At 45.1% G+C, this 15632-nt stretch overlaps 1 protein-coding gene across 7 annotated transcripts in view; it reads right to left on the bottom strand.

The window, feature by feature from the left end:
- The window catches only part of XPNPEP3 (X-prolyl aminopeptidase 3), a 548503-nt gene that overhangs the window by 493730 nt on the left and 39141 nt on the right, over positions 1-15632 (bottom strand). For 2 of the 7 annotated variants that reach the window (XM_044302131.1, XM_044302133.1), the window contains exons 2-3: positions 8404-8453; positions 2007-2123 (exon numbers count right to left, since the gene is read on the bottom strand). The exons of 1 other annotated variant lie outside the window; for it this stretch is intronic. In XM_044302131.1, the coding sequence (XP_044158066.1) occupies positions 2007-2123; positions 8404-8453 (167 nt within the window). Of the gene's footprint in view, positions 1-2006; positions 2124-6409; positions 6460-8403; positions 8454-15632 lie in introns of all 7 variants that reach the window. 4 more of the 7 variants (XM_044302132.1, XM_044302137.1, XM_044302134.1 and 1 more) reach the window with 4 other exon arrangements.

The raw sequence follows: 15632 nt of genomic DNA, 5'->3' as shown, positions 1-15632 counted from the left end.
GCATGCTGAGGTATTTTCTCCAGCCAAAAAACATTCCGGTCCTGAACTGAAGACATCCTGAACGGATTTCTCTCCATTCAGAATGCATTAGGATAAAACTGATCAGGGTTCTTCCGGCATAGAGCCCCGACGACGGAACTCTATGCCGGAAGAAAAGAACGCAGGTGTGAAAGAGCCCTAAGCCAAATTTCTGTAGAATAGATGGAACAGCAACGTGAGGATTTGAAATATACATGAGGAGGTCGTCAGCATAAAGGGCCAATTTATGGTGCGCGTTCCCCAATTGTATGCCTTTAATATCCGGGTTAGCTCGTAAGGCATTAGCCAGATGTTCCATGACTATCACATACAATAAGGGAGAGAGCGGGCACCCTTGCAGAGTCCCATTTTTTATGTTAAAAGAGGAAGCCAATATGCCATTGGTTCTCACTCTGGCAGTGGGATTCGTATATAAAGCACCAATTTTCCCTATTACCGTGGGGCCTAAACCAATCTGTTTCATCGCCGCAATCATAAATCCCCAATTAACTCTGTCAAACGCTGTTTCTGCGTCGACTGAGAAGAGACAAAGAGGATCCCCCCTGCTTTTAGCTCTAGAGATGAGGTTAATCGTGCGGATAGTATTATCCCTGGCTTCTCTACCGGGTACAAACCCTACTTGATCACCATGGATAACACTAGGGAGTATTCTATTAAGACAATTCGCTATGAGTTTAGAATATATTTTGATGTCACAATTGATCAGGGATATGGGACGATAGTTAGTGCAAACTTTTGGGTCTTTATTAGGCTTCGGGATTACGACTATATGGGCCTCCAGGGACTGTTTAAGAAAGGGACACGAAGAAGAGATGCTATTGAATACTCTTAAGAGAAAAGGTAATAACAGCTCTTTAAAGTCCTTAAAAAAGGGTGCAGTAAAACCATCTGGACCTGGACCTGGGCTTCCCCCCCCCCCTCCTTTAGCGATTTCAGAACTTCTCCTATCTCATATTCTGTTAAATCTCCTTCAATTTCTGTTCCCTTATCTATGGGTATCGTGGGAAGAGCCGTATCTTCCATATATGCATTTATTCGGTCAACAAACGCCTCTTCATGTATGTCCGCAAATTGTCCCCGAATGTTATATAGACCCTCGTAGTATACTTTGAAGGTTTCCGCAATTTGTCTTGGATGATGCACTAGAGCACCACTAGCATCCAATATATTTGGAATAAAGCTAGCTTGTTGTCGAGGGTGTATATAACGCGCTAGCGTCTTCCCGGGTTTATTGGAATGTACAAAAAGGTAGCTGCGAAACCGTTCAGTGTTCCTAAAGACAGAGTCTGAGAGTAACTTTTTAAGCTGATCTCTAGCTGACGTGAGTTCAGAAAAAACGTGTGGATCCAGTGATTGCTTGTGCGACTGCTCAAGATTAGCTATCTGCAGTAAAAGTTGTCGAATCTTTGCTCCCTTCTCTCTTTTGAGTCTGGCACCATGGCTTACCTAAACACCACGCAACACACATTTCAACGCTTCCCACTGTAGGGGGAGGGCCGCGTCGTCTAGTGAGTGATTCTCAAAATAAATGGTCGTAGATTCTAAATCATCTCTACATACACTATTCCTCAAAAGGGTCTCATTTAACCTCCATGTCCATTCTTTAGCTACCAGGCCCGGCAGTTCTAGAGATAAAAATATTGGTGCATGATCTGACCAAAGTGGGGTGCCTATGTGTGAGCAATGAGAAAGGAACAATGCATGGTGGGAGATCAGGAATCTATCTAATCTGCTGTAGGTTTGGTGCGCCGGGGAAAAGTAAGTGAAATCTTTGTCCTTAGGATGAAGTATCCTCCAAACATCTACTAATTGTCTGGCATGTAGCAGATGTTTGGATCTATTGATTATTGACCAGGGAACCGAAGTTCTACCCGAGGAGGAGTCCATTACGGGCTCCATGATCATGTGGAAATCACCACCCAGCAGCACCAATCCCTCAGCAAAGGTGTCTAACTTAGTAAGAATACCTGATAGAGCTCTGCTTTGTCTGGTATTTGGCAGGTAGAGATTCCCAATGGTGTACACTCTCTCATGGATTCGCAGCTTCAGGAACAGGAACCGACCCAGAGGATCCAATTGCGACTCTAGAAAGGTATAAGGTAGTGATTTATGGAGAGCAATTGAGACGCCCTTAGATTTAGAATCCGGATTAGTACTATGAGCCCAGAAAGTATAATGTTTTGACAGGATTTTTGGAACTTGTTCCCTTTTGAAATGTGTTTCCTGCAACAGCAGAATTTGCACCCTCTCCCTGTGCATGCCGTATAAAACCCCTGAGCGCTTCTCCGGGGTGTTGAAACTTCGAACGTTTAGAGAGGCCAATTTCACGTTAGGCGGGCCCGCCATTTTGAGAAACTCAAATTATGCACTGAACTATGCTCAAGAACGCTGTAGTGGGGGATAGTCAAGGGTTCGCACAAACCACCCCAAGAGTACCCTGCGTCTTGAGGTCCGGCAATCACCGACTATCAGGACAGGGAGGTAGAAGAAGAGGGGAGAGAAGGAAAAAGGAAAGAGAAAGAAAGGGGTAAGTTGCAATATCAAGTAACTGTCCCAAGTAGAGGGACCGACTCGTCCTATACCTGATAGAACGAGGGTTACAGTAGAAGACGGACTTCCAGTGACGGAACAAGGAAGCCGCCACAAGTCTGAAGAGCCCTGAGAGCCATGACTAACAGGTGAACATGAAAACATTCTTATACAACTTTCATCATTTAGCGAAGCATTGCCTTAATACTAAGCTTCAGATAAAATAAACTTTGTAAACCTAAGGAGAAATATAGGAAAGTTAGCCATACACATGAAAGTAACACAATTGGAGAAAAGAAAGCATAAGTGCACTTTCAATCCCCCCAAATAATCACTTGTTTCTGAGATTGTCCCTGGAACAACATGATAGACGATTACTTATAAAACTCAGCCTCAGGTTCACGTTGGCTGCTGAGGATGCACCCTTCCTGAAGTTGCTCTTCTCATATACCCGCTTGTGGACCGAGATGGCAGAGCTGGAATGACCTGCCAGTCAGGTAGATGGATTGGTGGCAGGTTCAATGCAGACAGTAACATGTCAAGGTCGTCGGGATCCCGCAGTTCCACACGGTGACCATTCTTACGGACCACCGGTTGAAATGGAAACCCCCAAGAATATGGAATATCCTTTGACCTCAAGAGGTCTAGTAAGGGTTTAAGTGCCCTCCTTTGGGCTAAGGTGTTCCTGGATAAGTCCTGGAGTATCATCAGAGTGGCCCAGTCGAAATCAATTGTAGAAAGGTTGCACGCCTTTTTCATTATAGCTGCCTTTACCGAATAATAGTGGAGACGACAGATCACATCTCTGGGCCTAGAGGGGTCTGAGCTGATGGGGGCTAAAGCTCTGTGCGCTCTGTCCATTTCCAACCGGTCTGTGACAGGTTCCCCCAGGATGGTGCTAAAGAGTCCCTGTAATGTAGATATCAAGTCCTCCGTCTTGGTGGCCTCAGGGAGTCCTCTAATCCTGATCTTATTCCATCTATTACGGTTTTCAATATCATCATGGAGACGGTAAAGGTGACAAATGTGACGATCTCTAACTTGCCCTTGATTCATAAGCTCATCCACCTGAGCAGCTGTGTGATCATGCAGGGACGCCACTTCCTTCAACTTCTCTTCAATAGCTTTCACATTAGATTTGATCGTGGACAACTCTTGCTTGTATGAGTTTTCTAGTCGCTCCACATACTTTTCCATTTCTTGCTTAGTGGGAAGGAGTTTAATATATTCCCCTATGTCCCAGCTTTCACCTGAGTTCCCTCCCTCTGCCATTTCTACTTTACCAGGGGATTGTGCTGCAGCGTAGCAGTGCTGGGGAGATGGGGCTGCGTCCTAAGATGGCTAATGCCTCGTGGTGCCGCCTCGCAGATGATCTTGCTTGGACCGGAGCGAGTCAGGCGAGCATCTTGCCTCGATGCGACTATGGGTCTGATATTGGGACCCCTGAGAGCTCGGCAGTACCTCTGCTTCCAAGGAGTTGCTCCGGTGGACCGGCGTGAAGGGAGCCGCGTTCGGGTTGCGGCCTGTTTTGTCACCAGCCGGCTCCGCTGCAAAATACTTCAGCAGTCCGCTCTTTTCTCTGGGGGATCTTGATGAGGGATCACCCGCTAGTGAACCTTTGCGTGTGCGCACCATAAGAGCTGTTTCGGGTGCATTAGGAGGTAAATAGCTCTCGGTTACTCAGACCTGTGGCGGGAGCTCCACACTCGTGCATCCTCACACCGCCATAGTCAGGCCACGCCCCCCTGGCTAATTTTCCATTTTAATCCATTTTTTTTCTAGTAACAAGCAAGGTTTAACAGCCAAAAAAATTCTATATTTATGGCACCGATTCTGTCGTTTGCAGAAACACCCCATATGTGGCCATAAACTACTGTACGGGCACACAGTAGGGGGTAGAGAGAAAGATGCGCCGTATGGTTTTTGGAAGGCAGATTTTTCTGGACTGGTTTATTTACACCATGTCCCATTTGAAGCCCCCCTGATGCACCCCTAGAGTAAACTCCATAAAAGTGACCCCATTTTGGAAACTACGGGATAAGGTGGCAGTTTTGTTGGGACTATTTTTAGGGTACATATGATTTTTGGTTTATCTATATTACATTTTTGTGCGGCAAGGTTACCAGAAATAGAAATTCTGAAATGTTATCTCCATTTGCCAATAACTCTGTAAACTACAGAATCCGGGTAATAAATATTGAGTTTTGTTTGGATGTTAACCCTTGCTTTGCTACTGGAAAAAATTGATTCAAATGGAAATTTGCCCAAAAATTTAAATTCAGAAATTTCATCTCCATATGCCAATAACTCTTGTGGAACACCTAAAGGGTTAACGACGTTTGTAAAATAAGTTTTGAATACCTTGAGGGGTGTAGTTTCTTAGATGGGGGTCACTTTTATGGAGTTTCTACACTAGGGGTGCTTCAAATGGAACATGGTGTGAAAAAAAACAGTCCAGCAAAATCAGCCTTCCAAAAACCGTATGGCATTCCTTTCCTTCTGCGCCCTGCCGTGTGCCCGTAGAGTAGTTTACAACCACATATGGGGTGTTTCTGTAAACTGCAGTATGAGGGTAATAAATATTACGTTTTGTTTGGCTGTTAACCCTTGCTTTGTTATTGGAAAAATATTAAAATTGAAAATTTACCAAGACAGCTTTTTTGGCACAGTTTTAATTTTTATTTTTTACAGTGTTCATCTGAGGGGTTGGAGGGAATTTTTATAGAGCAGATTCTTACGGACGCGGCGAAACCTAATATGTCCACTTTTTTTATTTTATTTATGTTTTACACTATATTATCTTTTTATAAACAAAAAAAAAACATTTAGTATTTCCATAGTCATTTATTTTTTTAGCCGATTATCTTATGTAGGGGCTCATTTTTTGCGGGACGAGAGGATGGTTTTATTGGCACTATTTTGGGGGGCATATGACTTTTTGATCGCTTGCTATTACAATTTTTGTGATGTAAGGTGACAAAAAAAAAACATTTGTTTTCCACTTTTTTTTTTTTACCATGTTCATCTTTTTATAGAGCAGATTCTTACGGACGCGCCGATACCTAATATGTCAACTTTTAGGGTTTAGTGTCTCAAGTCTGAGAACCAGTTTTTAATCCGATTGTCAGTGGCTAAATTGGGGTATAAATTTTGTACTCCATGCAAGTGTGGTACTCCCTGAAGTGCAGAGGCCTGGATGATCGGTGCACGTCTCACATTGAGTAGTGGTGTCCTTCCGTATCCCCATCCTGTGAAACTCTCTGCACTTTTTTAGGGTCCGTCCCTTCTTTCCAGTATGGGGGACCATGGCACTATCACCAATCAGGATCGCAGGATGGCGATTGGTGGTGTATTATCACACCACCGATCAACATCCTGTTCCGTGTTATCGGGTCCGCAGAGACCCGAATAACCCAGAAATGCAGCAAACCGCAGGTCTGAATTGACCTGCGGTTTGCTGCGATCGCCTACATGGGGGATGGGGGGGGGGGGGGTCACAGGCCTCCCGGTGCATTTAGCCAAGGTGCCTGTTCAATGATTTGAGCAGGCACCAGGTTCCGAGCGGCGGTGATCGGAAATACATAGGACGTACCGGTATGCCCTGTGTCCATAAGGATCGGGAAATCAGGGCGTACCGTACAGGTTAACATTAGGGGTCTGATTGCTGATCTGAGGTCTAATGAAAAATATTTTTTTCTTATTGTCCTACTCTAAAACCTAGGTACGTCTTATGGGCCGGTGTCTTATAGGGCGAAAAATACGGTACTACATTGTGTGTAGTGAAAAAAGAGTAATAATCACTAATGGTGCATTTTCACAGCCTGAGAACTGGGCAGATTACCTGGAACTAGAAATGCTGTACATATGTGGTATCGCCAGATTGATACGGACCTGTAGAATTAAAATCACAAGTCAGTTTTACCGTGTAGTGAACGACGTAAAAAAATAAAATAAAACCTATGAAAATGGCAAAATTGTAAAAAAAAACATTTCAATTTCACCACCATTATAATTTTTTTCCCCACTTCGCCCTAAAGGAATATGATGGTGTTGGAAAGTACAAATTGTCTAACAAATAACAAAACTTCATAAGGATACTTACTATGATGCCGTGCGTGTTGGGCCGCCCGTGAGACTACTGTCCCGTAATCGTTTTTAGTAACCTACCATGCTGTGGCCCAGTCACGGACCGTATGTCTAAGAGGGCATAAGGTCGTGTGCATGAACCCCTAATTCTATTTTTTATTTTTTTTGTGAGGAGGGGGGTGTTAGAGTGGTAAAAATATTTATATATTTTTAATAGTGAAGTCCTTTTTTTATGTTTATTTTTTTTATATAAAACATTGGGATGGTGGGGGGTGATTTGAACTTTAATCCCAACCTCTGCCAGTATTCTGTACTATAGCTTGCAGTACATGGCAGCCTCCCCTCTATTCCGGCAGCCTCCCTATTATGGCACAGATAAGCACACACCCAATGCCAGCCCTGGACCATCCTGGCATCACCTGTGGTGTGTGCATATATGAGTGCCAAATAAACCAGTTGTAGATGGCAGAGCAGGGAGGGGAGGCTGCCATGTACTGCATGCTTTATTACAGAAGGCTGCTCTCACATCACAGCCTGACCTCTCGTGTATCTCCAAGTCACTGCTCGCACACATCCCACCAACCCCTGCCGTGCCATCCATCGTCAACTGCTCGCACAGTCGGTATCCAACACTGCTCAGCCAGTATCTCGAAGTCAGTGCAATCCATCCTCCGCTGCTCACATAGGCTGTGCTGTATGAGATATGGTCTCTCTCTCTCTCTCAAAGAGAGGACTTCCCTGCATGACAGAAACTGGACAGATCCATTTTGTAGCCCATAGACTTCTGTTATGACAGAATGAATAATGGAATGTTTCTAAAGGGATTGTGCTGCAGCGTAGCAGTGCTGGGAAGATGGGGCTGCGTCCCAAGATGGCGACTGCCTCGTGGTGCCGCCTCGCAGATGATCTTGCTTGGACCGGAGCGAGTCAGGTGAGCGTCTTGCCTCGATGCGACTATGGGTCTGATATCGGGACCCCTGAGAGCTCGGCAGTACCTCTGCTTCCAAGGAGTTGCTTCGGTGCACCGGCGTGAAGGGAGCCGCGTTCGGGTTGCGGCCTGTTTTGTCACCAGCTGGCTCCGCTGCAAAATACTTCAGCAGTCCGCTCTTCTCCGGGGGATCTTGATGAGGGATCACCCGCTTGTGACCCTTTGCGTGTGCGCACCATAAGAGCTGTTTCGGGTGCATTAGGAGGTAAATAGCTCTCGGTTTCTCAGACCTGTGGCGGGAGCTCCAGACTCGTGCGTCCTCACACCGCCATAGTCAGGCCACGCCCCCCTGGCTAATTTTCCATTTTAATCCATTTTCTTTCTAGTAACAAAGCAAGGTTTAACAGCCAAAAAAATGCTATATTGACCTGCGGTTTGCTGCGATCGCCTACATGGGGGATGGGGGGGGGGGTGTCACAGGCCTCCCGATGCATTTAGCCAAGGTGCCTGTTCAATGATTTGAGCAGGCACCAGGTTCCGAGCGGCGGTGATCGGAAATACATAGGACGTACCGGTACGCCCTGTGTCCATAAGGATCGGGAAATCAGGGCGTACCGTACAGGTTAACATTGGGGGTCTGATTGCTGATCTGAGGTCTAATGAAAAATATTTTTTTCTTATTGTCCTACTCTAAAACCTAGGTACGTCTTATGGACCGCTGTGTCTTATAGGGCGAAAAATACGGTACTACATTGTGTGTCGTGAAAAGAGTAATAATCACTAATGGTGCATTTTCACAGCCTGAGAATTGGGCAGATTACCTGGAACTAGAAATGCTGTACATATGTGGTATCGCCAGATTGATACGGACCTGTAGAATTAAAATCACAAGTCAGTTTTACCGTGTAGTGAACGACGTAAAAAAATAAAATAAAACCTATGAAAATGGCAAAATTGTAAAAAAAAAAATCTCATACAGCACATAGGCTGTGCTGTATGAGATATGGTCTCTCTCAAAGAGAGGACTTCCCTGCATGACAGAAACTGGACAGATCCATTTTGTAGCCCATAGACTTCTATTATGACAGAATGAATAATGGAATGCTTCTAAAGGCATTCCGTCATAGAATTGCGTTATGGTCCGTGGTAACAGAATCCATAACGCAATTCCGCTTTTCATCTCTACTAATGACAGCACTGGCGGTTGTGTTAGTACCTTGCAGGGATGTGTTTTACAGCCCCAAATAAGGGGGGAACTAACTCTCCTTAGGGAGAGAGCACCTCAATCAGTGTGAGGAGACTTATAGGCCATACATGCTCCTCGAATTCTGGGAGGGAAGAAATTCAAATAAGCTCTTAACAAGCTTTGCCTCAAATGCCACCAGATGTAAGGCAGCTATCCTATAAGTCAGCTCTTAAAATAAGCCTTGAGACATGATTTGGATATGAAATAAGCCAGCAACTCATCTGCAGACAGCTGTTTCGGGGCGATTGCCCCTCATCAGTGCAGAGCAGAGAGTACTGGCTTAACTGGGTAGGAGGCCTGTGTCCAAGCAAGGGGGAACCTAACTCTCCTTAGGGATAGAGCACCTTAATAAACAGCCCCCAATAGACATGGCAGGACTAATAATTAAAGTGCAGACGCTTCGGATGTGTATTAGGAGCTGTAAAACACATCGCAGGTCGGGGCTGTCATTAGCTGGGAGAGCATGAGGAGTTACAGAAAACCTGTCAGATGACAGATTCTCTGTAAACTAAACTCACTGAGAGCAGCCTGCTGTGCATAAAAAGCACAGCAGGCTGTAGAACAAAAAAATGAAAGATAAATACAACTAATGGGGGAAATGATTTTCTCCACAAAATAAATAAATTAGCGTAAAAAAAAAATATTTGCGTTTACAAAAGGTGTCCATAGCCTTTAATGAGTATCCGACTGTTGGCTTCCCCTCACCCTATGTAAACCCACCTCGCCAAAATCTCATGAATACTCTAACCTGGAAAATCATAATCTGTTTGGCCCAGAATTCATTCAGAAGGTAAAAATAACATATAGAACATGCAAATAATTTGCTGAACTGAAAAGAACCAGTCAAATTAAAAAGCACTTTCAGGCAGAGGGTTGCTCTGAAAGGTCTGGATTCAGACGCAAACAAATCAGGGACAACCCCTAAAAATACCACTTAGACCTGAAGTCTGCAAGAAAATGAGCTTCAAGAAAACCTAGTCCTAACTATCTCACAAAACCCAGTCTTTAGATAGTGTCCGCGATTTGCCGGTTGTGTGACTGCACCCTTTCTTTTCAGTCATAAAGCCAGGCGGGTCCATTAGACCAGTCCTAAATGTAAAGGTGTTAAATTTTTTAAACAAAAGAAACTCTGTATGGAAAGTATAACAGACTCAGACCAAGTTCAAACTTCAGTTATTTCCATCAGTTTTTGTGAGCCAAAACCAGTAGTGAAACTTAGGCCTCATGCACACGACCGTTCCGTTTTTTGCGGTACACAAACCGCGGATCCGCAAAAAACGGAAGCCGTCCGTGTGCCTTTCGCAATTTGCGGAACGAAAGGCCATCAATATAATGCCCATTATTGTCCGCAAAGCGCGGACAAGACTAGGACACGTTATATTTTTTTAGCGGGGCAGCAGAACAGAGCAACGGATGCGGACAGCACACGGGAGTGCTGTCCGCATCTTTTACGGCCCCATTGAAGTGAATAGGTCCGCATCAGAGCCGTCAAAACGGCGGCTCGGATACGGACCCAAACAACAGTCGTGTGCATGAGGCCTTACTCAGAGATAATATATAATGGAAAGTTGTGCTCCTGTTCTTTTTGACCCGTACCTGGTTTTCGAAGACAAAAAAGTTCTCTCTTCCAAAAAGAAATTAATCTAATAAAAACTCACCTGCCTCCTCCAATTCAAATGGAATAGAATGATTTATCATTAAAAAGTCATGGTGTTTGACCTCTCCTGGCCTATTACACCTTCAGCCATGTAATGAAGGGTCTAATCTCTCATCTATGACTAACAAGAATAACTTGCATGATCTATTTAGAGGATCTGTTAGTTTTCAATGTGGATCCAAACTCTTCATTGGTCAAAAAAGAAAAACTCCTGCAGCTGTTGCAGAAGCAGGATTCTGCGTAAAAATGGAAAACAATATACCGTATTTTTCGCCGTATAAGACGCACTTTTTCTTCCCCCAAAATGGGGGAGAAATGCCCCTGCGTCTTATACGGCGAATGCAGTCAGTTTTACATCGCTGGCAGCGATGTAAAGAGAGCGAGGACTCGGGGAGGGACTGGGAGGAGGAGCTGGGGCCGGCAATAGCGGCGGGGCGGTGCAGTCACTGTACTATAGCCCCGCCCCGCCGCTCCTGTATACTAATAAAATATGTCATATTCAATGAATGGTTATTAAATATGCCCCTTTATGCCTAATAGTACCTTAAATCCTAAGCTCATCCGTACAATGCAGGCCGGGCGGGCGGCAGCGTAACTCCCTGATGTCACGTGCCTGCGCCGCCTACTTTATGAATGAAGCAGGCGGCGCAGGCAAGTGACGTCAGTGAGTGACGCGCCGCGCCGGCCGCCCGGCCTGCCGGCATTGTACTGAAGCGCTTAGGATTTAAGGTACTTTTAGGAATAAAGAGGCATATTTAATAACTATTAATTGAATAAGACATATTATATTAGTATACAGGAGCGGCGGGGGATCTGTGGATGGCACAGTTATGGGCTGGGAGGGTCTGTGGATGACACATGTATAACAGTGCCATCCACAGATCCCCCCCTGTAACAGTGCCAGCCACAGATCCCCCTGTAACAGTGAAAGCCACAGATCCCCCCATAACAGTGTCTGTCATCCACAGTTCCCCCCTAACAGTGTCCGTCATCCACAGTTCCCCCCATAACAGTGTCCGTCATCCACAGATCCCCCCATAAGTGTCCGTCATCCACAGATCCCCCCATAACAGTGTCAGTCATTCACAGATCCCCCCATAACAGTGTCCGTCATCTACAGATCCCCCCATAACAGTGTCCGTCATCCACAGATCCCCCATAACAGTGTCCGTCATCCACAGATCCCCCCATAACAGTGTCCGTCATCCACAGATCCCCAGTAATAGTGCCATCCACAGACCACCTAGTTCCAAACCCACCAAACCCACAGCACACCTTTTGGTTCAAAATATTTTTTTTCTTATTTTCCTCCCCAAAAACCTAGGTGCGTCTTATACGCCGGTGCGTCTTATACGGCGAAAAATACGGTACAAGCTCATACACACTTGTTAAGTTTCCTAGGTTCTACAATGGATACCAAATCTTTCACCATAGGGGTCCCATTAGAGCAGGGGTGGGGAACTTCCACATACGGCCCACGGGATCAATTCATGTGGCCCCTAGGCCCCCTGCCAGAGCATATACCGTATTTTTCGGCGTATAAGACGCACCTAGGTTTTTGGGGAGGAAAATAAGAAAAAAAAAATTTTTTAACCAAAAGGTGTGCTGTGTGTTTGGTGGGTTTGGAACTAATGGTGGTCTGTGGATGACGGACACTGTTATAGGGGGGGGATCTGTGGATGACGGACACTGTTATGGGGGGGGGGGATCTGTGGATGACGGACACTGTTATAGGGGGGGGGGGCACTGTTATGGGGGATCTGTGGATGACGGACACTGTTAGGGGGGATCTGTGGATGACGGACACTGTTATGGGGGGGATCTGTGGCTTGCACTGTTACAGGGGGGGGGGGGATCTGTGGATGGCACTGTTACAGGGGGGGGGGGGGGGGGGTTCTGTGGATGGCACTGTTATACATGTGTCATCCACAGACCCTCCCAGCCCATAACTGTGCCATCCACAGATCCCCCGCCGCTCCAGTATACTAATATAATATGTCTTATTCAATTAATAGTTATTAAATATGCCTCTTTATTCCTAATAGTACCTTAAATCCTAAGCGCTTCAGTACAATGCCGGCAGGCCGGGCGGGCGGCGCGTCACTCACTGACGTCACTTGCCTGAGCCACCTGCTTCATTCATAAAGTAGGTTTTTGGGGAGGAAAATAAGAAAAATAATATTTTTAACCAAAAGGTGTGCTGTGTGTTTGGTGGGTTTGGAACTAATGGTGGTCTGTGGATGACGGACACTGTTATAGGGGGGATCTGTTATAGGGGGGGATCTGTGGATGACGGACACTGTTATGGGGGGGGGATCTGTGGATGACGGACACTGTTATAGGGGGGGGGGGATCTGTGGATGACGGACACTGTTATAGGGGGGGGGATCTGTGGATGACGGACACTGTCATGGGGGGGGGATCTGTGGATGACGGACACTTATGGGGGATCTGTGGATGACGGACACTGTTATGGGGGATCTGTGGATGACGGACACTGTTATGGGGGATCTGTGGATGACGGACACTGTTATGGGGGATCTGTGGATGACGGACACTGTTATGGGGGATCTGTGGATGACGGACACTGTTATGGGGGATCTGTGGATGACGGACACTGTTATGGGGGATCTGTGGATGACGGACACTGTTATGGGGGATCTGTGGATGACGGACACTGTTATGGGGGGGGGATCTGTGGCTTGCACTGTTACAGGGGGATCTGTGGCTGGCACTGTTACAGGGGGGGGGGGATCTGTGGCTGGCACTGTTACAGGGGGGGGGGGGGATCTGTGGATGGCACTGTTATACATGTGTCATCCACAGACCCTCCCAGCCCATAACTGTGCCATCCACAGATCCCCCGCCGCTCCAGTATACTAATATAATATGTCTTATTCAATTAATAGTTATTAAATATGCCTCTTTATTCCTAATAGTACCTTAAATCCTAAGCGCTTCAGTACAATGCCGGCAGGCCGGGCGGGCGGGCGGCGCGTCACTCACTGACGTCACTTGCCTGAGCCACCTGCTTCATTCATAAAGTATGCGGCGCAGGCACGTGACATCAGGGAGTTACGCTGCCGCCCGCCCGGCCTGCATTCTACTGAAGCGCTTAGGATTTAAGGTACTATTAGGCATAAAGGGGCATATTTAATAACCATTAATTGAATGACATATTATATTAGTATACCGGAGCGGCGGGGCTATAGTACAGTAGTACAGTGACTGCACCGCCCCGCCGTTATTGCCGGCCCCAGCTCCTCCTCCCAGTCCCTCCCCGAGTCCCCGCTCGCTTTACATCGCAGCTTGCCCCTAAGTCAATTATATGTTTGATCAAATATACAGTGGATATAAAAGTCTACATACTCTGTTAAAATATCAGGTTTCTGTGATAAATCACTTCAGAACTTTTTCCACCTTTGATGTGACCTATAAACTGTACAACTCAATTGAAAAACAAACTGAAATCTTTTAGGTAGGTAGAGGGAAGAAAAAATATAAAAATAAAATAATATGGTTGCACAAGTGTGCACACCTTTAAACTAATACTTTGTTGAAGCACCTTTTAATTTTATTACAGCACTCAGTCTTTTTGGGTATGAGTATATCAGCATGGCACATTTTGACTTGGCAAGATTTGCCCACTTTTCTTTGCAAAAACACCCCAAATCTCTCAGATTGCGAGGACATCTCCTCTGCACAGCCCTCTTCAGATCAACCCACAAATTTTCAATCAGATTCAGGTCTGGGCTTTGGCTGGGCCATTCCAAAACTATAATCTTCTTCTGGTGAAGTCATTCCTTTGTTGATTTGGATGTATGTTTTGGGTCGTTGTCGTGCTGAAAGATGAAGTTCTTCTTCATGTTCAGATTTCTAGCAGAAACCTGAAGGTTTTGTGCCAATATTGACTAGTATTTGGAACTGTTCATAATTCCCTCTAGCTTAACTAAGGCCCCAGGTTCCAGCTGAAGAAAAACAACCCCAAAGCATGATGCTGCCAACAACATGCTTCACTGTGGGCATGGTGTTCTTTTGGTGATGTGAAGTGTTTTTGCGCCAAACATATCTTTTGGAATTATAGCCAAAAAGTTCAAACTTGGTTTCATCAGACCATAACCTCTTTTGCCACATGCTTTTGGGAGACTTCAGATGTGTTTTTGCAAAATGTAGCCTGGCTTGTATGTTTTTCTTCGTAAGAAAAGGCTTTAGTCTTTCAACTCTACCCAATAGACCAAACATATGAAGAATATGAGAGATTGTTGTCACATGTACCACACAGCCAGTACTTGCCAGATATGCCTACCGCTCCTTTAATGTTGCTGTAGGCCTCTTGGTAGCCTCCCAGACCAGTTTTCTTCTCGTCTTTTAATACATTTGGGAGGGACGTCCAGTTCTTGGCAATGTTACATGGTATATCTAATGCCTTGGAAATTCTTTTGTACCCTTCTCCTGACTGATACCTTTTAACAATGAGATCCCTCTGATGCTTTGGAAGCTCTCTGTGGACCATAGCTTTTGCTGTGGGATGCGACTAAGAAAATTTGAGGAAAGACCAACTAGAGCAGCTGAACATTATTTGAGGTTAATCATGATGGCAGGTGTATGCTAACTGCTATTTAACATGATTTTGAATGTGATTGCTTAATTCTGCTACATCCCCAGTTATAAGAGGGTGTGCACCACACTAATGCAACCATATTATTTTAGGTTTTTCTTTTTTGTTTTTGTTTTTACATCACAGAAACCTGACATTTTAACAGGGGTGTGTAGTCTTTTTATATCCACTGTAGCTGTCAAATTTTTAAGTTGAGAATTTTGCATGGCCCCGCGAATGATGTAACTGTAAAGGGGGAATATTAATCACCAATATTTATGCCAATATCAGTCATTAATTTTCATAAATAGGAGGAGCCGTCTATTGATGACTCCGCTTATTTATACCTTTATATAAAGAATATACAATACTTTCACTATACTTTGCCTTACACTAATCACCAAACTAACTATCTCTAATAATCACACGTTACACAGATAGTTGATATAAAACACAGTATTTATTAATACCTAGTACACTAAGCACGCAATGCACTAACAATACAGCACAAAATAAACAGCGCTAAAATACACTACACGGTTCCCAAATT

Source organism: Bufo gargarizans, chromosome 7 (genome assembly GCF_014858855.1).
Source record: "Bufo gargarizans isolate SCDJY-AF-19 chromosome 7, ASM1485885v1, whole genome shotgun sequence".
In the NCBI taxonomy this organism is placed as follows: domain Eukaryota; kingdom Metazoa; phylum Chordata; class Amphibia; order Anura; family Bufonidae; genus Bufo; species Bufo gargarizans.
Note: the sequence above shows the minus strand (reverse complement) of the source record. Positions and strands in the feature narration are given on the sequence as shown.